The sequence below is a fragment of the Dermacentor variabilis genome, chromosome 7 (assembly GCF_050947875.1).
Source record: "Dermacentor variabilis isolate Ectoservices chromosome 7, ASM5094787v1, whole genome shotgun sequence".
Classification (NCBI taxonomy): domain Eukaryota; kingdom Metazoa; phylum Arthropoda; class Arachnida; order Ixodida; family Ixodidae; genus Dermacentor; species Dermacentor variabilis.
Window position 1 is genome coordinate 162,671,186 of NC_134574.1, and position 24,477 is coordinate 162,695,662.

At 45.5% G+C, this 24,477-nt stretch overlaps 1 protein-coding gene across 1 annotated transcript in view; it reads right to left on the reverse strand.

Annotated features, from left to right (window-relative positions):
- Positions 1-8,399: 8,399 nt before the first annotated feature.
- LOC142588363 (uncharacterized) overlaps positions 8,400-24,477 on the reverse strand; it is a 37,022-nt gene continuing 20,944 nt past the window's right edge. The window contains exons 8-12 of the mRNA XM_075699996.1: positions 23,940-24,258; positions 20,854-21,069; positions 17,000-17,122; positions 11,798-12,004; positions 8,400-10,747 (exon numbers count right to left, since the gene is read on the reverse strand). Coding sequence (XP_075556111.1) covers positions 10,556-10,747; positions 11,798-12,004; positions 17,000-17,122; positions 20,854-21,069; positions 23,940-24,258 — 1,057 coding nt within the window. The 3' untranslated portion in view covers positions 8,400-10,555. The remainder of the gene's footprint in view (positions 10,748-11,797; positions 12,005-16,999; positions 17,123-20,853; positions 21,070-23,939; positions 24,259-24,477) is intronic.

Here is a 24,477-nt window from a genome sequence, read left to right on the forward strand (position 1 = left end):
AACCATAGAGCTCGGCACTAGAAATACACCACAGGGAGCAGTACGTTCTCCTTTCCTCTTTAATGTCACCATGAGTGGCTTATCCCGACAGCTCAGATTCCTCGTATCAGGCACGCCATCTACGCCGATGACGTAACGATCTGGACGTGCACTGGGTCGGATGGAGAAATTTCAGAATCACTGCAGGCAGCGGCTGACGCATTGCAGAAACACGCTCGCAACAATGGCCTCAGCTGTTCGCCGAAAAAATCAGAACTGCTTATAGTCCGGAACGAAAATCCCGCAAATCCGGTTGCCAATATGCCCGCACACATTCAGGTGCAGGTAGCTGGACAACCGGTCCCACCCGTTCCTAAAATCAGAGTGTTGTGATTGTAGATCCAGCAAAACACGCACAACCAAGAAGCCGTAGCACGACTCCAAACTACAGCTGGGCAATTACAGAACTTTCTCAGAAGGGTCTCCAACCGACGGCATGGAATTCAGGAGAAAGATGCCTGCAGACTAATCCAGGATTTTTTTCTGAGCCGAGTGGCGTATGTCTGCCCTTACTTGAATCTCAGGAAGAGGGACTTGGAATGGATTAACGGTCAAATCCGAACGTTATTCAAACAGGCTCTTGGTACCAAAATGGACTAATACGAAGGCACTCTTGAGTCTAGGGGTGCATAACAGCGCTGAGTAAATCATAGAGGCCCACAAATAGGCTCAAACAGTTCGATTATCCGGCACCATGTGGGACAGCGGATCCTGGACACCTTGGGGTAACGCCCAGCCTTAGACATCCCGCAACGACAGCGGCTGCCTAACACTGTCCGGACCAAGATCATTATCCCCCCGCTTCCGAAAAACATGAGCACTGAAAACAGCGGTAGACGCAAAGCTAGGGCGGCGGCACTCTGGCAATCCTACAAAAACCAACCCGCCATATACGTGGATGCTGCTCGCACCAGGGATGGTCGACACACCATAGCCGTCACTACTGGCGGCGACGCACACACCATCAGCTGTGCGACGGTAAACACATCTTTCATTGTGGAGGCGGAAGAGGCCGCCATCGACATGGGCACCTCCATCCCGGGCACCAAGATTATTATATCCGACTCGAAAACAGCGATTCGTAACTACACCTCAGGTTTCATTTCCCTTCGAGCATTCAGAATCATTAACAAAAAACTCAATCAATTGAAGTTGGTGTGGGTACCCTCTCATACGGGCAACCCTGGCAATGAGGCCGCCCACCTAGCGCCCGAGCAGCTAGTAACCGGGAGGTGAGCTTGCCCGATGGGGGTGACAGACATGAAGGTATCCACACCTATATATGACCGTTTATTACCGCGAATCCAGGCGAGTATATCCATCCCCGCACGAGACACTGACAAGATTACAGGCTACTAACCTCAGGAGAGTACAGACTAGATCTGTACTCAGTCCAAAAAGACTAGCTACAATGACCGGTGGTGAATATCCACCAAACTGCAAACATTCTAACTCCCCCCTGGCGGACCAAGATCACATCTTGTGGGGATGCCAAAAGAACCCTCCCCCGAGAGAACTCTTTAGGCGAGCTCCTTCACACGAAGAGTGGGAGGTGAAGACGAAACCTTCCAACCCGCAAGACCAGATGCGGTTGGCGGAATGCGCTGATAGCGTCGCGGCGAAGCAGACGCCCACGCTAGCCCACAACGCTGGGAAAGAAAACTCCCCTCAACCTTGACAATAAAAGTTTCTTCTCTCTCGTCTGGTCACGTCGGATACCGCCAACTCGTGAAGAATGAACTAAAGCGAACTTCCTCACACCATCTAGGTCGGAAGCTCTCCCCATATGTATCGTCTTGCGCCCGATGCAGGTAACTGGATGCCTGCCACCTGAACGACGTGGAATCAAAGTGAACACCTTAAGCTCAATTTCACTCCGCGCAGAAGACACCTGAATCTCTGTAGCACCGTTACTTGCGGCCACAGCCCTGACTGCCCTAAAATAGGAAAAAACAAAAGTTGCCAGTTCGCACTTTAGCCTGTGTCGCTTTGTTTAATTTTTCAAGTCTGCGGTTGCAAAACATTGCGGTAGATCATCCTTCGTGGTTTGAAAAAGGCAACGTTGTAATCAAATGATATTACAGGCAAGATTTGCCCGGGTAGCCCACAACCTCTGCAGAACATATTCCTTTTGCTGAATACGTCTACAATTTGTCTTCTTCGTGCTTACTTTCATCCTGGTTACGCGCAAAAGCTGTGGATACGCATGCCTGCGAAATAAAGCCAGCTGGAAATCCACAGTTGCGCTCAGTTCTAGCGTTCTGCCTAGCGTTCTGCCTGTCTAAATCCACGCTGTAAAACCCTCCATTATAGTTTTACAACTTCGAGGAAATTAGTAATAAAAGCTGCACAAAGCCAAAGCCTTGAAGCAAGAACATGTGCGCTTAGTCACGCTATCGCAATGCCAGTGAGCGCTAAGCGAGAAAGTAACCCGAAAGCAGTGGTATCTATTAGTGCTCACTTTCACGTAGGATGTAGTAGTGACAAACGAAGGGAAAAAGCGAAGGGGAACAAAGACCACGAAAAAGAAGTTCACAGGAAGATTGTCTGCAAGCTTAAAATAACAAAAGCGACGACGCTGACCAGCATGTTAGCACAACGTCATCAAGGGCACGAAGGATCAACGGCCATACACATGCTCGGAGGTTTTACTTGGGTACTTGCGATACCGTTTCTCGCTGTGCTGGCCATGTGGTAAGCAGTAGTCCGGTGAACTACAAAGTTTTGTCAAAATGTTTCGAGGCTACCGCAGTTTTCAGGAAAGGTATTGGTGTACCACCCGCCACAATAGTTAACTGGATATGGGTTCCAAGACCAATAGGCATTTTTGTTTTCTTATGGCAGGTCGCTGCTAATTTTATAGACTACTGTGTAGATAACAAAAACTGCTACAGATATAAACTTACCGACGACGCTTTAACCTCGGTTAACCTGAACTCGACGCTTTCGGGTCGAGTTAAGAATTGCAGCTGACCCAGCCTGAGCTGGCAACGCTTACGTCAATTTTGCCAACGCTGTCGTCAGTTCTTCCCTTGCAGGCGGGTTGATGAACTCGCCTCGACGCCCGTTCGGCGCGACCCGATAGTGTTTACAAAAACCAGTCGATCATATTTGGTGTTAATAGGTCAACTATATCTCAATTATCATTATCATGTATCATGTATCATGTACACAGGCATCGAGGGAATTCCACTTTGCAAGTTTCCTGTCAGGAAAGATGTCTAGTCAACTGTGTGTAATCACACACATACGTTTGAAATAGTCCCGTTGATTATAAAGCGCTCCCAATGTTCCTATTCCTTGCACTTCGCGAATGTGCCCAGAAAGTCTTCTTTGCGGCACCACCTCAGCACCTTCTTTGATTTACGCTCAATTTAAGTTGGGTTTTTCGTTCTCTAAACATCGAAGTCAGCAGACGCTCAACATGACGGCCATATATATATATATATATATATACGCCAATGGTTATATATATATATAACCATTGGCGTAGCCAGAAATTTTGTTCTGGTGGGGCCTGCCGTTGCAGCTCGGCCTTCTGCTTATAGAACTTGTAGAGGGATCAAATACCTTAATAATAACTGCATTACCATTGCCAAAGACTCTGCAAACGAATTCTTGAACGCTACGCACTGTCAAGACAAGTAAAATATGCATTTTTTCATAAAATAATGTACTCGTATGTCTCAAACATTGTGCCTGAAATAACTGATATCCATGCTACCATTTTTTCGGTCTTCAATAAGTAAAGAAAATACCACACGAACTTTAGAAATATATCAGTTTGAAACCAGCAAGGCAGTGCATGCCGCTGGTATGAAGAATGTAAAGGCCATGAAAGGAACAAGTTCAGGACAAATATTTTAATGAAAATTTGTTATTCTAGAACCTTGTTTACATTTTTCTACATATACAACGACCAGGGAAAATTTTCGATGACGCTGTCCTTTGTTACAGGAACAGCTATCACCGGTACTGTATTGTAATTGCACCGAAATTATAGTCGCAACCGAGAGCCCATATAAAAAGCAGGAGTTAAGCAAAATGTACGAATGCGAGTCAAACGAAAGTGAGTCAATGCGGCTATATGACAAACGGGGTACTTTATTTGAAAGTAGGCTCCATGAGCATTTAGATATTTGTGCAATTGACTAACGAGTCGCGTGATTCGCGTGTCATAAAACTCCTTCGGTTGCTGCTTCAAAAAGACTGGCTGTTTCACGTCATCGTCAAACACGAATCTGGTTGCCTTGAGCTGTTTTTTTCAAACGCTCCACAATGGTGAAGTCGCAAGGCGACAGGTCTGGGCTCTATGGCGGGCGTTGCAGCGCTTTCCACTTGAATTTGCCAGTTTTGTGTAAGCCACATCAGCGACGTGGGGACGGGCATTTTAGTGGAGCAAGATGATCCCATTCCTCGATTTTCCACGTTGTTTGTTCTTGATTGCGACGCGCAGCCGATCCGGCGTTCCACAGCATCGGAAACGATTGATAGTCTCTCCAGTTTTAGCAAATTCACTCACTAATGGCCCCTGACGATCGTAAAAAGGAGTCAGCAACCCCTTCCCGACGGAAATAACGGCCTCGGCGTTTTTGTGGGGTGGTGAATTCAAATGTTTCTACTGTGAGCTTTGCCGTCGTGTTTCAAGCTCCTAGTAGCGGCACCATGATTCTTCCCCGGTCACAATTGCAGACAAGAAGTCGTCACCCTCATTGTGATACTGGATCAGATGAGTCAAGGTAGCGCCGAACCTCTCCTCCTGGCGGTGGTTCAAAATTTTGGGCATCCATTGCGCACACAAGAGTCGATAACAGAGAGGTTCATGAATTATGGTGTGACCCGAACCGCGACTGTTGTCCACACACCTTCCCAGTTCATCGACGATTATTCTCCGTTCTTGTCTAATCAGCTCATCAGCCTTTGCAATTGTGTTGGGGGTGATTGCACGGTCGCTTTGACGCGGTCGTCGACAGTCTTTGCAACGTTCACGTCCTTCTTTGAACCGTTTTCTCCAATGCTTCACAGTGGCCAATGAAACGCAACGTTCAACGTACACGGGAGCCATATGGGAAACACCCTTGGGAAACACCTTTTTGGAAACACGTTTTGGGAAACACCTTCAGCTGTAAGAAAACTCACGACACCTCGCTGTTCAACTTTGAGTGTGTCCATTATATCAGGTAACCATGTTCAACCCAGTGTATGAGAGCATTAAAGAACCTTTATGCTAACGTCTGCGTGCCCCTCTTGAAATTGAGGGATACCTGTGTTCTACGCGCATGTCTCGCCGATAATGAACCGAACCATCACTGCGCGAGGTGGTTTGGCTCACTTTCATTTCAATCGCCCTCGTACATTAGAAATGCGATGATACAATGGAATATGCAATGCGAAGATACAGCTTGATAAAGGGCAAAACGTGTCACTGAAACAAAGTTCACTACACGTATACACAAAACCTCACAAGATATTTAAATATACGCATAAGTCTCCAATAAATCTACATATTTAAAAAAATAGCCACTGTATATAATGCGTCAAACAAGGCAAATAAACATGTTGCACAACGACAGATTCACAGATCACAGCCTTCCTCCCCCTCCCCCCATCCACTCCCCCTGTTGTATAGCGCGCGAAAGGAGGCGGTGCGCTTTCTCCCTGCTTTTCTCCCTTGCGCACACAAGACAGAGCCACCATCGTCAGCTCGCCCCATGCCACCCTGTTACGCTTTCACTCACAGATACAGCATGCGGTGCGCGGTCACGATGTTATTGCCCTTGGACTTTACACGGAACATGAGAGCCATGGTGACGGCAGGAATGCGTCTGGAGTGTCCATATAATTGCTAACACAATAACATAATATGGTAATCCGGCACCTGAGGCGTCCCGTGGCCAATTACTTTCTGAAAAAGAAGTAACCAAACCGAACTTTCACTATGCGACAATTTGCTGCGCCGCAACAGTCTTCCTTCCTTTTGTCGGGCGAGGGCACGGAAATGAAAAAAAAAACGCAAAGGAAAGCATGTTACCAGCAATCGACGGCCTACTTTGGGCACCTAATGTGGCTACCGAAGGAATATTGAAGAAAACTTAAGAAGCTTGGTCCACAGAGAACCATACGCATACTGCTCGGTATCCTACACCGACGAGGCAAAATTTTCCGGAGAGGTTGCGCTCAAGCGAACGCGTTGCAATCCGTCGAGTCCCCGCAGTGATGGCAGCGAGCGACCAGACGTTGTTTCTTTTTCTCGTCTGTAGCGAGGAAGCGTCCAAAACTCTGCCAGGCAAAAATACACTCGGCCAGAGAAAAACGAACGCGCATCGAAGTGCGCGCGCGCGGTGGTCGCGGCGACACGAGAAAAACGCATGCGCTCTGGTTGGCTCTGGCAGCCCGTGGGTAGGGCCAGCGAGAACAAAAAAAAAATTGAGGAGGCTCAATGTGTCCTCGCGAATTAAAGTCAAAGTAGAAAAATAAATGAGCACCTTTGCTGACTTTAGTGTCTTGACACGGATGGTTTGGCGCACGTGAAAAAGAAATTCTGATATTTTCTGTGACATGACGGTACAAATGAGTCACAACGCTTCGTCTCATCTGACCTCGCTACGTGCTTTGTCAACTTGTCTGACAGTGTGTTGATTTGGTTTGTCTCGTTGTATAGTCCGATGTAGAACTTTAGAAAAGTCAATGCACCTTTGGCGTCAAGTGTTTATAGCAACATTCAACCCGCAAGGTTCCGGAATTGAAAATCTAAATCACGGCTTTAGAAATGTCAGTGACCTTTCGCATCAAAGTTTATGAGAACTTTATACCCATAAAGTTTCAGAATTGAAATCCATGCGTTCCGTAGATTCCGCGGCCTTCGCGAGATGCCGGTACGACCCGGCTCGCCAACAAAACGCCCTTGAAACATTGTGCTGGGATGGGGCTCCTTGCGCTATGCGACTCCCGGTGCATGGGCGTTGCCACGAAATCCAGCCCGATTTGTCTATGCTCGCGCTGAAATGTCTTTTCGAACGTGAAAGGGACATTCTAGACAAAATCCAGAATGATTTTTCGCGCCAGGGGCTGTTTTGGTTGGCGGCGCATGACAGCACGAAAACATTACGGGGATGGGCTGAAGCCCCATATGCCCGCACCCTGGCTATGCCCCTGATATATATATCCGCATTTACCGGTCTACTCACCATACGGCAACTGCATCATGCGCCGCTAGCGTGAGGAAAATGATATTATATATATATATATATATCGTCGTCCTCACGCTAGCGGCTCATGATGCAGTCGCCATATGGTGAGTAGACCGGAAAATGCGGATTGGCACAATGTGCGGACGAGTTTCGAAACAAAGACGTCGTGCTACAATTGGTGTGCAGATAGTTTCTAAAGACAACTCCACTCGACACTATGTAAGGATTACCTTACTGAGGAAAGGACAATGCCATCATCGAACAGAGCAAACGATGCCCTCCAGATCTTTCTCGAGCTAAATTTTTCACCACTACACCTTCTGAACTACTGCTGGAATAGAAATACTTTTGACAAGCAAAGAGTGCCTTTAATTGCTGAGAAGTGTTATTCGAATTATCTATGTGTCTAGAATGGCAAGTTCCTGAACATGTGGCAGAGAGACCATGGTAAGTATTTGAAAGAAGGTGCTTGCAAAGCATTGAGCTAGGAATTCTACAAAAAAGGCAATTTTTATGGTTCATAAGGAAACAATGTTTACAAAGCAAAGCGTTTATAAAGCAAAGGGTACCTGCTAGGTTTTTTCTGCGTTTGTGTTCGCCATCAGAATTTCGAAAAGTCACATCTTTTTTTCGCAAGCCTGCCAAGCTTCAAGAACCTAGTTTACCATCTGCGCTCAGCCTCCGTGATCAAGTCCGCCTTTGAGATCTCTCTTACGGGCAGCGATCACCATTCAAAATCGTGACTGCACGCCCTTCAGAGACACGTTTCCTCGCGGTAGCTCAGGAGAGCGTCATCCTAAATAGATTATAAGTAAAAGGGCACAGTGACTCGCCCTAATACATTAAGTTATAACAAAATATTGCAACTGTTATGTCGTGGGTTACACCACACCTATATTTCGCATCTGCATAGCTCACTTTCTAAACAGCGTAAGACATCGTCCAAACTGCGAAACATAAAAATGGCACATTTTTCATTAGAAACATATGCAGCGACAGACAGGATAAAATTTGGTCACCCAAAACTATAAAATTCAGTGACTTCTCTTTCATGCACGTGATATCGATGCCATAATGAGAATGTGAAAAAAAGCCTTCAAAACTTTTATTTTTCAGTGCTCAAGGTGCACGAAACGGCACAGGAAGAAATTACTACGGTTTCACCCGTTACACAGCGGCGCCCATCACCCAAGAATATTGCAAGAAATTTGTGAGCGAATTGTTTCCGGTTTATACCATCGTATATTGAGGGGTTCATATTTCACCCCACATAGGGGCGTCATGAGCGGTATTGTTTTCAGAGAAGACGGCTGCGAAATAACCGAACGTATACATACACTGGAGGACGTTTCTGAAGTGCCCGAGTATGAATGGTGTTTGTAGGGTAACCAGTGAATTGATCTAGATAAAACGAACCACTCAAATTGAATTTCAGGCCACGTAGTTTTACAAAGATTGAACTCAATCATTCGCTTACACATTTTACTAAAAATTATGAGGTTTTACGTACCAGAACCACTTTCTGATTATACATTTTATTCATTTTATTTAGAGGCACAACAAGAAACTATTGACGTGACTTAATAAGTAGGCCGTAAGTATAGGCGATATAAATTGTCTTAGGACATGGTTTTCAAGCACCAGCAAATGTATTGGTACCATTTCAGCCACACGCTTGAGGTGGCATTAGTTTTTCCTGCTGTAAAATACAGCAGCCTTGTCAGCGAACAGTGCGCAGTGCTCGGCTGTGCTATACACTACACTAAAGACGGCAAAATTTGTTTCATCACCTACTTCTATCATCGCTGCTCGAGGATACTATATACCTGGTAAAACAACTTCGATAGTCGTCTGCACAATATGGATAAAACTGGCAAAACTAAGATGCTATGACTGCCTTTCGCGACAATTTTGGTAAAAAAATGGCAAACCATCCATTCTGTACCTTTAATAACAAGGCATGTTGGCAAAAATGCAGGAAATACTGAAATCGACGTGCTTTAAGCATCTAGGCATTCATTTCTCAAGAAAAATCAAGTCAAGTATGGAACTACTGCTACGAAGAGTTCACCCATTTACAACGTTCTGCGAATACATGTGGTTTAATCGGCGCCAGCAGCCACAATGTAGCATGTACTATACATGAGACGCTCAACAAAAGAAATCACTACAGTTCAGACATTTACACGTGCTTTTACGTTCACTTAGCCATAAAATATTGCTCGCTCAAATATCTCGGCTTATGTAGCTATTCAAAATGTACTCAGACATCTTTTTTTCTCATTCACAGCTCTGCGAAAATACTGTATGTCCTGGCGATTGTGCGTGCCCCAGAGGTTTGAAGAGAATTTTTACCTTTGGCCTTCTACACTGTCAACTACCCTGAAGTCTTGTTGGCATATGAAATAATGTAAACGGCAGCGATGGTCCAGTTTGTCTTTACCTCTGTGTCATCAGCTGTCAAGTGCTCTGGAGCAGGCTGCTTTTGGCACTAATCATTTCACGTTCAAATTCGCATGCCTTAAAATTTTGTTTCGTGCATGCCGTGGTAAGAAGCTTGACAGCGGCACTACAGTAGCTGGTGGTATTCGCTGTCTACTGTAAACCTGCCGGCAGTTATTGCACTGCTGAAAATATGCTTCCCATTCAGCACGAACCTCGTTGCAGTCGAGCTCTCATAAAACATTGAAAGGGAATTCTTTCGGTCCAAATGGGCGAATATATAAGAGCGACATGTAATTGCTCTGTAGCCAGTCTCCATACACGCAGTATCGTACCAACTGTACGTGCTAAAGTGTGGAATAGGCCGTTGTTTTCAATGCACGGGAACCTGGGAATGAAAACAAGCATTAAACCAGTTCCAAAAAAAGGTCACGTTTCCATTTTTGTTTAGAAGATACGCGCATGCGCGCTATCAGAATTATTCGCGTAGTCCTATTTGCGTTCCGTAGGAGCGTTAACCGTTCGTGGCTTACACTCGCTGCACTGATTTTCGTTATTAGACTGAAATAGCAAGGCTACTCAAAATAAAAAAAAGGCAAGGAAAATATATCGCCAAGAACATTTTTTCCCCTGTGAGGCGTATCACCAATGTAAACACTTCAGCATTTCCATAAAACCGCAAATGCCTGCATTAATCAAGCGAAGCAGATATAATCAAGCGAATAACCTCATAAATGAAAGAAGGATCGCTGAAGCGATGTAGATCGTGTCAAACGCCGAGCGCAACCACGAGTGCAAGTGTGCTGCGGGGCCGCCCTGGTGTCACAAGCTTGGAGGGCCAGGCCGCGATGTAACACTCGGTAACTGCTATGCTACAGTTACGATCACAGTCCCGTCTCAGCGATGGCAGCCACCAGGGGTGAACCGGTCGTAGTCGGCCCTCCGGCATAAGCGCAGTTGCCGCCGAAGTCGTCCAAAAACAAGTCGTACACGGCAACCGTCGTGTCGCCCATCTTGCTGGCGTACGAGTTGCGCATGCGCGCAGCCAGTTCCTCGGGGCCCGCGTACAAGGCGAGCTGAACGACAGCGAAGGATTGAACACACGTCTCAGAGGTCAGGCTGACAAGGAAACGGTGCGTGCACACGAAGTCACTTGCATCCCCTGAACACCTTTTACAGAGGATATTAATAGCAAAGCCTAATGTTTTAGACATCGAGTTTCCTGCTAAAGTTACAAGAGTTAACTCTGGCGTTACGTGGAAGGCTGTCATGGAAATGAATGCTACTACATTTAGTCTTCGTGCTTGTGACTTCAGATGTTCTTGTGGCATCATTTAGAGAACTTTATCTGCCTCCGCTGGCTTAAGCTAGTGAGCAATTATACTTTAATAACGGCCTACATCTAAAGAGACTGTGCGCTTTGGCAAGATAACTGTGAATTCCCCTTTTATGGCGGAATATTTCGTTGAAAATGAACAACGTGCAAAGTCAAAAACTCGCTTGAATCCAGAAAAACGAAGTTTTCGTATGTTTGACAAAGTGTTCTCATTTCTGGTAACTCTTGGAGCTAATAAGTAGGGAGCTTTAGGAAGACCCGCGTTGCCGTCTGTCTGCGAATGTCAAACATTATTTACAGCGCTGCGAACAAACACCATTGGCGAAGATGGAGGAAGAATACAAAGAACATGGCGCAAGTCTATAGAAATGTTCAGTTTAAACCAAATGTCATGGTCGAAGTAAACACGCGGACATCTAACATCCCTGTCGTGACGGTCCAGATAGGCCGAGCGCTAAATGGCGATATATTAGAAATTGATAGCTCAGAGAGCCGAGCAGTCGAGTGTTCCCCGCGGGCCAGCATAGACGCCACTGGGCAAGTTATATCGCGCATGCGCAGTGACGTCTACGCTAACCCGCTGGCTCGCTAAGCTCTAACTCTCTAATAGCACGTGAGCAACTTACAACTTCGCGTGGCTATTTTTCACAACCCCTGTTTGAAAGGCCACTTAAGGAGACCCGTCATCAACCGCCTTAGAAATCTGAATCCTTCGAATATTCCGCAAACTGATTTCGCCTCTTTATGGACAGACTAGAACGCACTCGGAGTTGTCGAGGCACCCTCTCACCTCGGTGCCACCGGTGCTCTGCTGCCGGATGGCGTAGGCGCACTCGCTGTCGCCGTCGAAGACACCCTTGGGCATGCGGCACACGTGGTCGTAGCTGGTCTTGTTCGTCTGCACCGTGGGGCCGTCGAAGACGCTGGACGGCGTGCCGGCATCCAGAAGCCGGGGGGAGCTCAGGGGCAGAGTGGCCCGGAACACGTCGGCGCCCAGCTGCGCGAACCACACGCACAAGCCGTTGCACAGCGTGTTCCAGCACCCGCCGCGGGGCTGCCGCAGTGGATTTGGTTTTGCGCTGCCACACCAGGAGGAGGCCGCGGGATCAAATCCCGGCCGCGGCGGCCGCATTTCGATGTGGGCGAAATGCAGAAACATCCGCGTATCGCGGATGTTTGGGTGCACGGATGATTGGGTGCACGTTAAAGAACCCAACGTGGTCAAAATTAACATGGAGCTACGGCGTCCCTCATAATCGAATCGTGGTTCTCACAGGTAAAACAAAAAAAAAATATTTTTAACATGTGACAGCCTGGAATATTTAAGTTTTGGGGCAACACCAAGCGTTTCATCTGCCAAAACCGGCTCTTAACCCATATATGCCTGAACTTGGGGAAATTAAGAAAAGTGATTTATTTTCCCGTAATAATTGCTTCTGGTACCTCAGAAAGTAGAATCAACCTTTTATTCAAAAAATTTTTCGAACTGCGTTTTTGTAGCCGTCCTACATATAGGACACTAGGCACATATACTACTCCTTTGAGTGGTACAATTTGAAACATTTCACATGGACTCCGATGTCGCATTTTTCACAACGTGTTGTGGTCTTCTCATGGCAATGAGCACACCTTGTTTGCTTCTCTTGAGGAATCACTGTGTGGTCAATGCGGTCAAATCGGCTTTGGGCTTCCAGTAAAGATTGCCGGCTTTTTCCACGCAATGGCTTGGTGCCATAACTCTTCATATACGACATCGCTATCGTCCTTCGAAATGTGAGGAGCTCTGTTTTGGTCGTTCCAATTCTGTACAACTGGAATGCATTATTCACACATGCATCAACCAGATATGTCATGAGTGAAGAATACCACTTCTTTCCTCGAATGGCTGTGCGGTACTTTGAAATATTTTGGTCTAGTCTGTCAACTCCTCCCATGTTGCCATTATAGCTCGAAATCAAGAACGGCTGCTCCACCGTGACTTTGGACTTGTTTTCTCTCGAATATCTTTTCACCATTTGTGTTGGCTCGACCCCGTGAGCATTTGAGACGACGGTCACTGTGCTGTTGTCCTTCCAGCGACATACAATAATTTCAGATTCAGCGTCGACTTTGTAATCGTAGAAGCCTCGATTCTTGCTTTTCATTTCTTTCTGTGTCAGGATGGGACAGTTTTCTATTCGGTTATCCCGCACGGTGCCTGTGCACTTGACACCCATTGACGAAAGCATTCTAACAAGTTTGAGACTTGAAAAGAAGTTGTCAAAGAACACATGAAAACAGTAATCAAGCCTTTCTTTCAACCTGGACCCCATTTCTGTAACAACAGATCCTCCTAGACCAAGCTTGTTTTTATCATCCACATTGACGCCATACCTCCCTTGGTAGGGCTCAACAGAAAGCAAATAGCCCAATGGGGTGCAAATGCACCACAATTTATAGCCAAATCGGATTGGTTTCCCTTTCATAAACTGCTTGCATCCATGCTTTCCGAAGTACTCGCACATGCTTTCATCAATGCTGAAGCAGTCTAGTAATGGAGCATACAACAGAAACCGTTCATTCAAGAGCCTAAACAGTGGTCGCAGTTTTGTGAATTTGTCTTCTTGTACTAGGTTGTTGTTGTCAGCCACATGTAGGTTGGTGAAAATGGCTTCAAATCGGTCCCGCCTCATAGAGTTCGCGACGAGTTCATTATGAGAATCACGTGAGTTTTCCCACAACATGCGACGCCTTGGAACCGGCACATAGCCACTGAGAAGCAGAATGCCGAGAAAACATCTCATCTCACCTGCGTTCACGTTCAACAACCGATTCTTCTGTTGTGCATAGGTGTTGGTGTTTGCAACAAGCAGGTTGATGACTTCATCATCGAAAAATTTTTCAAATGCCTCTACTGGAGTTAGCGGTGCTCCTTCAGCGGAGTCTGAATCACACGAGTGGCGAGTTGGGAAACTCGCGTTCAAATCGCGTTTATCCCACTTGACACGTCGTTTCTGTTGCTTAGCTGGTGGCTCCTGGTCGTTCTCGTCCTCACTTGACTCTGAACAAGTGTCCAGAACTTCAGCACGAAGAGTGCTCCCCGGCAGATGGTCCATGCTGGTGCATTCTTCATCACCGCTTTCTTCATCTGTCAATGCCGCCGCGTGATTTTCGGGCGGAAGAATGGCCACCGTAGACGGTACATCTTCCCCAGCGTCAATCTGGTTTAGAATGTCGTTGAGCGTTTGCGGATCTCTTCTGCGGTAAAATGAACTGCAGGGAATCTTCTGACTGCAATTGGAAAAAAAAAAGTTTCTGCCATACGTCCATATGTATTTTACTATGCTACTTCAACGCTACGCGCGCGACGCATCGCGCGTTCCAGAGTGACACAACAGCGACCCCCGATCTGCCTAGCGTCCTACATATAGGACACCGCTGTTTGACAGATCGTAAACAAAAAAATGTTGCCTATACCACATTGACATTGTTTTCACAGCATATTCAATTACTCAGGAATAACTGACAGAAATCTCGAAAACATCAAAAATCATTTCAATTTATATTACTTACATTTTCTTTCTCGGCATGGCGTTCGTCGAAGCTCACGCGGAACGCCGATTTTGAAACTGCAAGCACGTGGCGAGCTGTGCTCCCACGCTAACCAAGACTTGCACGCGAGAAGGCCATAGCCTCAGAAACACCCCCTAGGGGGCGCTAGCTTTTTGACAAAAAAAATTTTCGAGTTATTTGAAAAATTTCAGTGTCCTACATATAGGACACTAGGCATATATGGGTTAAGAGGAAGCTTTAGCTCGGGCCCAACTCCGACGCCGCCTATTCAAATACATGTAAAACGCAAAAACGTTTTTATGAAATAACCCCTGGACCGATTTTGATGAAATTTGTCGCATTTGAAAGAGAAAGTTAAATTCTAGTGACTGTTGGAAGTGGAATTTCGATTTAGGGCTTGAATTTTCTTAAAACGATTTTCAAATATTTGACCGTTTGAAAAAAATAGAAGCACGAAGTTTATAAATTCATAGCTCTGCATCAAGAACCGATATCGCGGTTCTGTAAACGGCATCCATTAGATCATTCAAAGCGGACAAATTCAATATGTCATTTTGCATCTTACGTGAATTTGTTACGTTGGTTACAACGGTTTTGCAAAAGTTGTATTTCTCTATGATTAATTTTTTTTTATATTCATGTGTAACAAATCAATTTTGTCCGCTTTAGATGTACTATTAGATGCAATTCATAGAATTGTATTATCATTTCTAGTGATTAAGTTGCAGAGTTGTAAACTTCATAGTTTCTTTTTTTGAAAATTTTCGATTTTTGCCAATTTTTAATAAAAGATTGACGATCTAACTCAAAAATTCGAAACCAACAGTCACTAGATTTTAAGTTTTTCTTTTAAATGCAACAAACCTCGTCAAATTTGGTGCAGTGGTTGCCGAGAAAAACGAATTCTCCTTTTACATGTATTTAGATAGGAGCACTTGAGCTAAAGCTTCCTCTTAAGCCAATATATATAATTATTGGAAAGGAAAAATCTTAATTGGAATATGAGTTTTCGGTATATGAACGTCTAATTATGGTTTACAATAACAACGCAGCCACAACATAACCGTGCAACCGAGTCCAATGAAATGCTTCGTAATTCTATGAAAAGTCATTTTCATAACTGACCACAGTTATTAGAGAACCTCAGCGTGTCCGGTATACCGGTAAACGCAAGCGGACTGGGCGTTTTACCGGATGAGCGGAGGTTAAAACATGAATGGCCTGCACGGTGCAGCTACCTGGGCACGAAGAGCTCAACCAGACAACAATAAAGCTAATATTGCAATAAACATGTGTATTCCTGTTTTAGGCTCGTAGCGCAGCTCATAAACAGCAAAAAATGAAGGAGGTAGGGGTTGCCGGATTACCCGTTCCCTTTGATTACCCCTACCTCCTTCCTTTTTTGCTCTTTCTGGGCTGCGCTACAAGCCTAAAATAGTCATGACATACCAACTCGCCGAAACTGCCACGCTTTTGATGTGTATTCCTCGCCGCTTCCTGTGTAAATTTTCGGGAGCGGCGTAATCGTTGTTGCTGTCTAAAGTTTACACCAGCAGCAAAGTAACATACATTTGGTTACTGCAATTTAAGCTCTGTTCTTTTCAGATTGAGCTCTGCCGACCCAAGTGGCTGCACCGTGCAGGTCTTTCACGTTTGCACCTCCACTCATCCGGTATAACGCCAAGTTATCTCGCGTTTACCGGAATACGGAACATGGTCAAACTCTTTATTGATTACTTGGCTTGCTAACCGTTTCCTTTCCTAACACTACCGTATTCGACATAATATCAGAGACCTGAACTATTAAGTTTGCAAGCGTGAATATACAATGAAAACTACGCAAGTTTTGCAAATCGCGCGTGCTAGACTGCTCTAAGCGTGTTATATCAACATTAAGTCGAACATTAACTTTCTTTGTCAATACGGATTTTCCCAACTGGTAAAAGCTGACGTAGTGCCCTTCGATTATAGAAAGTAGAGACAATCAGCCTGCATTCATTGCTCAGTCAATGGGTTAAGTGACTCATATTTATTCGCTTTATAACTAGCGGGTGGGGGTTGGGGGTACTATGTAAGAGCATAGTGAACATGTCCATTTCGTCTGGTCCTGAAGGGGTGATACACAAGTTATTCAAATTTCATTTATGTTTCCCGTTCGAGAAAGCAATCATCGTTCACGCATATCCAGCGGTTCCAAAACGAGAGAAATCCTCACGTCGTTTTTTGCATACTCATTTTCTACAACCTACGTCTTGTTCATAATAGCTGTTCCTGTAAATCTTCTGTTACGACATTGTTTGTGAAGGTAATGTGCAATTAAATTTCAGAAATCTTTCCTATCTGATGCGCATCCTGGCGCGCTCGTTTACGCACCAATGCTGTCAGCTACATCTTCAATGGATGGGGAAGTGATAGAGCTATGGTGGGTCTGGCTACTTACGGCAATGGAGTAGACGACCTTCGCTGCTAGGAACGGACTGCCCGTCTCCTTCAAGACGTGGTCCCGAATGGCGAAGTACGAGGCTACCGCGAACTCTCGCCTACCAGAGCAGTCCAGCACTCCCTGAAGAGTAGTGGCAAAACAAGACGTGCGGGCACGAGGATAAATAGCTCCGCATTTTTAGACCCAAACTAGAACACCCCCAAAAACTGAAAATCCAAAGCACATTTTGGAACTAGTGTGAACGGAAACCTAACTGAAGCAAATAAGTTGGATGTTCTTCAAGTTCATCCGATGCGTAAGATTGTTTATATTCATATGCTATTAAGCAATGTGCAATATATTGCAATGGTAGTGTTCAGGCACTACAACTTCAACAGATTATGCCAGAACGCGAACACCAAATCAGGTGGATGCACAGTGTCAGACTTTGGTGCATGCGATGGGAAGAGGATGAAGGTGGTGCGTGGCGGTTGTAAGAGGATTCATGTCGATGTTCTTGAGCAAAAGTACGAATGTTCCGTTCACCAGCCCGAATACAAAATCGAGGCCGGAATACAAAAAAAGGAAAAAGGCTAATTTGCCGTGCATTTGGCGCGTTAAGGAAGCCCGGGTTGCCGTGAAAAATTCTAATCCCTGACATATGCAGTCCCTCTTGTCCACTGTGCCATTTACGAATGTTACTAAACCCCAAATCTAAATTTTGTGATCGTATAAGCATTCAGCTATCCATGCATCCAATTCGCGTTCTGTCTAAGGCGTAAACCATTTGCTAGCTGCATATACCAGACACGTACATATAGCCAGCCCTCGGCGAGATAGACTTTCTTGAGAAGCACTCAATTTCTCGCCAATCCTTTATTGCAGGTACGACTTCCAGTTCAAGGGGGAAATCAAATTAAATCGCCTTGTCGCGAACAACGCACTAAGCCGCGCTTTGTAAGCCAGAGGTGTACGATGGGCGACATGCACTTTGACAGAAAATGGTCGGCGTTCGCCAGCTCCCCAAAGCAAATATGCGCAAGCTTAAGCAATGCGACCACAGCAAAACTGTTAAAGGCATCTTGGCTTGTAAACGTAAACCTGTTCCTTTCAGCCTCCATCTGATACTTTCTCACATCACGTTGTACCGCGGCAGAAGAAAAGTGCGCTGTAAACGAACAAGCTCATCATATTATCATGCTCATTGTGCTGTTTCTCGTCTAATTACTAATTCTGAGAAGCACAGGTTTTGGTAAGGAAATGTAATGCAATCCATTGTTAAGTGAAACTCATTAGCGTGGACCAGGTGCAAATTTTTTCATGTCTCAAGTATAAAATCGCAACAGACGACTTGTAGCTGATGGTGCTAGTTCCTTCCTTACGCACCTGTGCAGGGCGTTCGCATTGATTTAGCCGGATCTTACAGCAAAGGCGCCATCACAGCCTGCACCGCATGTTACAGCGGCCTTTTGAACAGTGAATTGCAATGCACCCCCCTGACACCACATGTAATCGTATTGAGGAGAAATTTCCACTTTCACCTGTTTATGAGTCGCATTGAGCAAGTCTCGTTCTTAATAACGAGGTAATCGTGCTCACACGTGGTCGTTCTCCACCTCTAAAACCTTTTCCGGAGCAAATGAACTCGCATAAAAGAAATTAGGCAGAAGCCATCGACGAATGATTGCCAGTCTAAGGGAATAGCCCGAATGAACGAGCACCTGACATGCTTACGACAGATATCCGAAAGTTTGGGCGCGTCATTAACCCGTCTTCTGATAGCTCGATCACCTTCAAAGATGAGTCAGGTGAAGTTATTCCAAGTGAAGCTTGCGCAAACATTCTCAGTGAATCATTTGCAAATAATTTTCCACTTCATCGAACATTCATCTACCACACACAGAACACTACAACTATCTTATTACGCAACCCATAGCTCTTGACTTTGCAGGTATTGCTAGGCTGATTGATGATTTGCGTTTAAACTCAGCTCCCGGTTATGATACCATTAATAGTAAATTTTTGAAAAACACTAACACATACAATTCTGTAATACTTGCTAATATTTTCCAGCAATCAATAAGCACTTGCACTTTGCCTGCTCAATAGAAAAGAGGGAAGGTGCTTCCATTGTATAAGCCTGGTAACAAAAGCTCACCCCTGAATTACCGCCCGATTTCGCTTACCAGCACCTGTTGCAAACTTCTTGAACATGTTATATTTACTAATCTCGTTAATTTTCTTGACTCGAACTCATTTTTCACCTCTGCTCAACATGGTTTTCGCAAAACATTCTCATGTGAAACCCAACTAATATCTCACTCATAGATTACACTGTATTTTAGACCGCGCCTCCTGTGCCGACTGTGTATTTTGAGACTTTAGCAAAGCATTCGACAAGGTTTGCCACAAACTTCTGCTATTCAAGCTGAGTCTTTTAAACCTTGACAGTAACCTGCTGAAATGGATTGAGTGTTTTCTTACTAACCGTCATCAATTTGTTACTGCGAATAATTATGATTCATCATTAACTGAGGTTCGTTCTGGTGTGCCTCAGCGATCAGTACTAGGGCCCCTACTTTTCCTGATTTATATTAATGACCTACCTTCTTCATTGACATCTCACATTCACTTGCTTGCTGATGATTGCGTGATATATGGTGAAAAAATTACTAACGACGACACTAATGCTCTTCAGTCTGATTTGGACTATGTGATCGATTGGTGTAACACTTGGCTTATGGAACTTAATATTAAGAAATGTAAAGTTATGCGCGTGCAGAGGAACACCAGTACTCTTCCTACTTACTATCTAAATAAAATTCCTCTAGAACCCGTTAACTCATACAAATACTTAGGAGTTCGTATAACAGCAAAACTAACCTGGAACATTCACACTGAGTACATCATGCGTAAAGCTAATAGCATGCTCGGTTACTTACGCCACAAGTTTTCCAAAGCACCACCATCCTTAAAATTACTACTTTACCAGTCATTAGTGCGTCCTAAATTAGAATACGCTGCAGCTGTGTGGGACCCCCATACCATGAAAACCTTATTTCTTCACTCGAGCTTGTCCAAAATAACTCAGTCCGATACATATTTTCAAATTATAACCGTACCGCTAGCGTAACATCAATGAAGGACAATGTATCTCTTCCATCACTTGCATCTCGTAGAACAATAGCACGTTGGACACTGTTTCACAAATTTTATTACCATTCCTCCCTTCACAGTAACTTCATTTCTCAGCCTCATTACCTATCGAGCCGCATCGATCATCGCCATAAGGTCGGACTTCAAACAGGCAACACAAATACTTTCAGTCAATCTTTTTTTCCCAGATCATCACGGCAGTGGAACCACCTTCCCTGTGAAACTGTATCTATTGTCGACAACAAACTGTTTCGTAAGGCATTAGCTAACATTGTGTAATCAGAAATTATTAACCTGTTATTTCATTTACTTGCCGTACTTACAAGCGACTAAGGACGACACTGGTTAACATTGTACTAACAGGAATTATCAAGATGCTACTTTGTTTACATTGTCTGTCGTACTTACAAATATTGGGCAAGATATTACATAGTATCGTATAATTAGGAATTACTAACACGCTGCATTATTTATTTTCCGTACTTTATTGTTATACTTCCCGTTTTCCCACTCCCCTCTGTAATGCCTTCGGGCCTTGAGGGTACCATAAATAAATAAATAAAAAATAAATAAACGAACCAAAGAGTGAATGTTTTCCTCGACGTGTCCGACAATCGACCAACCCCGAAAACGGAAGGAAGGGCCAATGAAAGCTATTTGCTTGAAAAGTATTCGCATTGTATTCAGTTTTGAAACAGCATTTCTAAGCAGTATACCTTTCGACGAAGCGTGTGCGTCGTGACGATGACATAGTCCATGTAGCGCGTCAGGCTTATGAGCCAGAACTTGCGCACCAGCTTTAGCACTGGCGGCACCGTGAGGATCAGGCTCATGTTCCTCATGTACAATGCCTCGACAAAGGCGCGGAAATAGGCTGGTGTGAACTCCTGGTCGCACGCGTTGCCTGGACGGTCCCAGTGGATGTTCACGCCCTGTAGCGAACGCCCAAAAGAAAGACACAAAAGATAGTCAAATTAAGGTCTCTAAAATTCCACACACAGTTTTTTTTATAAGCACACACGCGAAGTGTTCCGGCAGCACGACGGTCACACCTTTTCTGCCTCCATGGCACACAGGCGATATCTCGTCTCACTGAATGTTATGGCACTTACCTCGCGTACGCGTCCAAATGCAAGCATGAGATTTCTGCGAGCTACTTCCTCCGGAACGCAGTACGTACTAGATGGCACTTAATCAAGGACTCGGCAAATACCATTGGACGACATGCTCGCATTAACTGCAGTAAAGATGGCCGCTCACGGTCCTGGTACGATGCCGTCCTAAACGAAGAGCTAAAGAACGCGGCAAAGTGCAACACCATTAAGATTTCTTGAACTCGCTTTCCAATGGAGTAGGCTCCCATGAAAAGGACCTTTCACATAATGTCTCCAAACCGTAGAAACTGCACTAGGCGATCTGTTTTACGCGAGGGCAAACATTTTTAATGCGAGAGGATTACGTGACTCATTGTGCGACGCCGTAGTCATTACGAAGCCGTGGAAGAAAAACGGCACACAAATTACGTCATCCTCATCTAACTTAGTGGCCACGGTGAAAATTTCATCATATCACCCCTGCCCCCTCCCGTCACCATCAACCCAACTGCTCCCGCCCCGTAGCCCAACGCGCCAATCACTGCGCCACCCTTGCAGTGCGCCTTCGTTGCAACAGGCGACCATGATTAATATCTCCGAATCTGTGCACGCGATCGGGATCTGCCCGGCGGGCGATTCACTAGATGACAGAGAGAACGGATGCGGAGCAAGCACGGCGAGCTGATGCCGCTCGCTCTACCTCTCGTGTTGTCGGCGACTCGCAGACGCCGTCGCCGAAACTTATGGGCGACGACAACGACAAATAAGATGACACGCGCTTCTTGTGCCCATCGGACGACAACTACGACATCCCCTCAGCGTATGAGGTGAAGTTCGCCAACGAACCCCATGAAAACATGCAGTATGAACACCATCGTGCTGCTCGGCAAATACTGTCATCGCTCGGCATTGAGGTGTCGTCGTGCTGAAAAGTGCTGTCACCGAGAAAGAAGCTTATCGCAATGAGCATTAAACAATACTTTGATGAGAACTTCGCAATTAAAACAGCTGAGAGATCGCAATATGGCCGGTTTGTCGTCTTCCGCTGTTGCAACCTTATAAGCAGACGCGTTACAGTTGGAAACATAACGTAGCTGCACTAAACTCGGCAACACTTCGCTGCAACGCTAAACTCAGCGACATAACTAAGCGATACAGTGAGCGACAAGTAGTGCCCTCGCATTTACACATCGTTAGAATTGCTTAGGTGCCCCCAATTTTCTCATTCAACTCATTCTTTACCTACCACTGCGCTTTTTTTTCTCTCTTTTTGAAAGCACAAGTTATGCGTATGAAAACATACGGTAACAAGAGGCTCCAGCATCAGCTGAGGCATCGCTGGATGTTTGGTGAACTTATATAGAAGGTCTAAATTCTGGCTTTTTGTGCTTCCCGGCAAAATGGCAAGGCTCGCACTTTTGCTTTTGGCCAGGAAGGACGAACATTGCAGCCTATAACGTTAAACTATTCCAAACTGTTTTTATTCCAATCTCTTGACGTCAAACCTACGTAACCGCCGACGCAAACATCGGCGGCGACCCTCAGCGTTGTCTGAACAACCCAATCAAACCCCTTCTCGTCTACAGGAGATCACTTTTGCTTGCTTTCAAAACGAATAATATTGCTTACATTGAGCGGTCTTTCTTTTCTAATTAGCCGACAAGAGGCGAGATGCACGCTCAAGTGGAGAAATATCCGATGGGGTGAGCCAGCGCAGTGAAAGTAAAACGGATGAGGAGGGTGGTGCCGGCGTCTGCGATGGGTCCGCTTCCCCTTACTAGATTGCGATGGCTCGCCGAAAACCGCGCCGGCGTGCAACTGAAGGTTAAGAATGCCGCTGAAGCGGTTCCTCAGAAATGACGAGTAACCAGAGCGATGTCGTGTACGTGCCGAAAGGTCTCGATAACGTTATGCTGCCACTCAAAAAGCTTTATTATACGCAAATAAATCCGTGCTCCTACGGCAGGTGCGAGTAGCCAGTGCCTGAACGATCGGCTGGCCGCCATGATCTATTTCTTTCGGAAAGGGTCAGTCTCTGGCTATTCAGAAAAAAAATTCCGTTTTTGTTTTTCGGCATAACAATGTATCTTTAACGCCTACACGTCATTTTGACGTGGTGAGTTTACGCGGTCTTGTGACGTCGTGTGACAGACAAGCGAAGTGGACACAGCCCAAGAACTTTTGACCAATAGCAGAGGGTAAGGGCGAAAAGGCGTCGAATCGGATAATTATTTTTCTTTTGTTTGGTCTATTCATGCGTAATCAGTGCATACACGTCTTGTAAAATCTATGGGGAGCTACCGCAGTTTTCACAGGAGGTTGCGTGACAGACAGGCGGCCCGAAAATTTCTTACCCAAGCGTCGTAGGCTGAATGCAGAATTGGAATAGAAAACTTTGGAACAGGTTTATTTTCTAACTCTAGAAAATTATACTTTATGACAAGAAAAAGCTCAGGCAGACCGGTCTTCTCGGGATGTCAATTATGAATAATGCAATAGATTTGCGATAGTCATCGCTAATGCGTTAATCCGATAAACTCAGACAGAGTGCAATTAATAGAAGCGAAAGAACGCTTGAAGCCACAAGCGCGAAGATCACAAATGCCTGCGAACGGACCATCGTTCCTGAGAAACTGCCCGAATTTTACCAGGTAATTTCAGTTGGAAACTCTACTTAACCACCAATATGGAGCAGAGGATTCACTCACGTCGAAATAATTACTGGTGCTGTGCAGCTCCATGATGACGCGGTCGCGGAGTTCGTGTTTCTCCAGCGTCTCCACAAAGTTTGGTGAATCGTCGGGCCCCCCGCCCAGAGTGAGGTGAAGTCGGAGCTCCTCGCCGCGATGTGTGCGCGTCTGTTTCAGCCGCGCGAGATCCCCGAGGAACTCCCCGTCAATATCGCCACGCTTACAGTTGACTTTAACAGGATTTGCAGCGTTCACGTACAGAGCGTAGAAAATCACCTCCGAGCAGTACGTTGTGGGCAGCAGCTCCACAACGTACGGACGCCTTGGAGAGAAGTACCTGCGCAGGAAACATTGGACACACTCGCCAGCTCTGCTTAAGACAGGATGGTCCATGATGGTCGTTTCGCGCCCAGGACTCGCTTTAAAGGTTTTGCAACAGCTCTCCATTTTCGAGAACACGTGTACCTCCACGCGCTCCTTTGCAAGAAGTGGTCATTACTGTTACAATCTCACTTTCATGTCGATAAGTTCGTCGGAAGGAAACATGAACCCATGC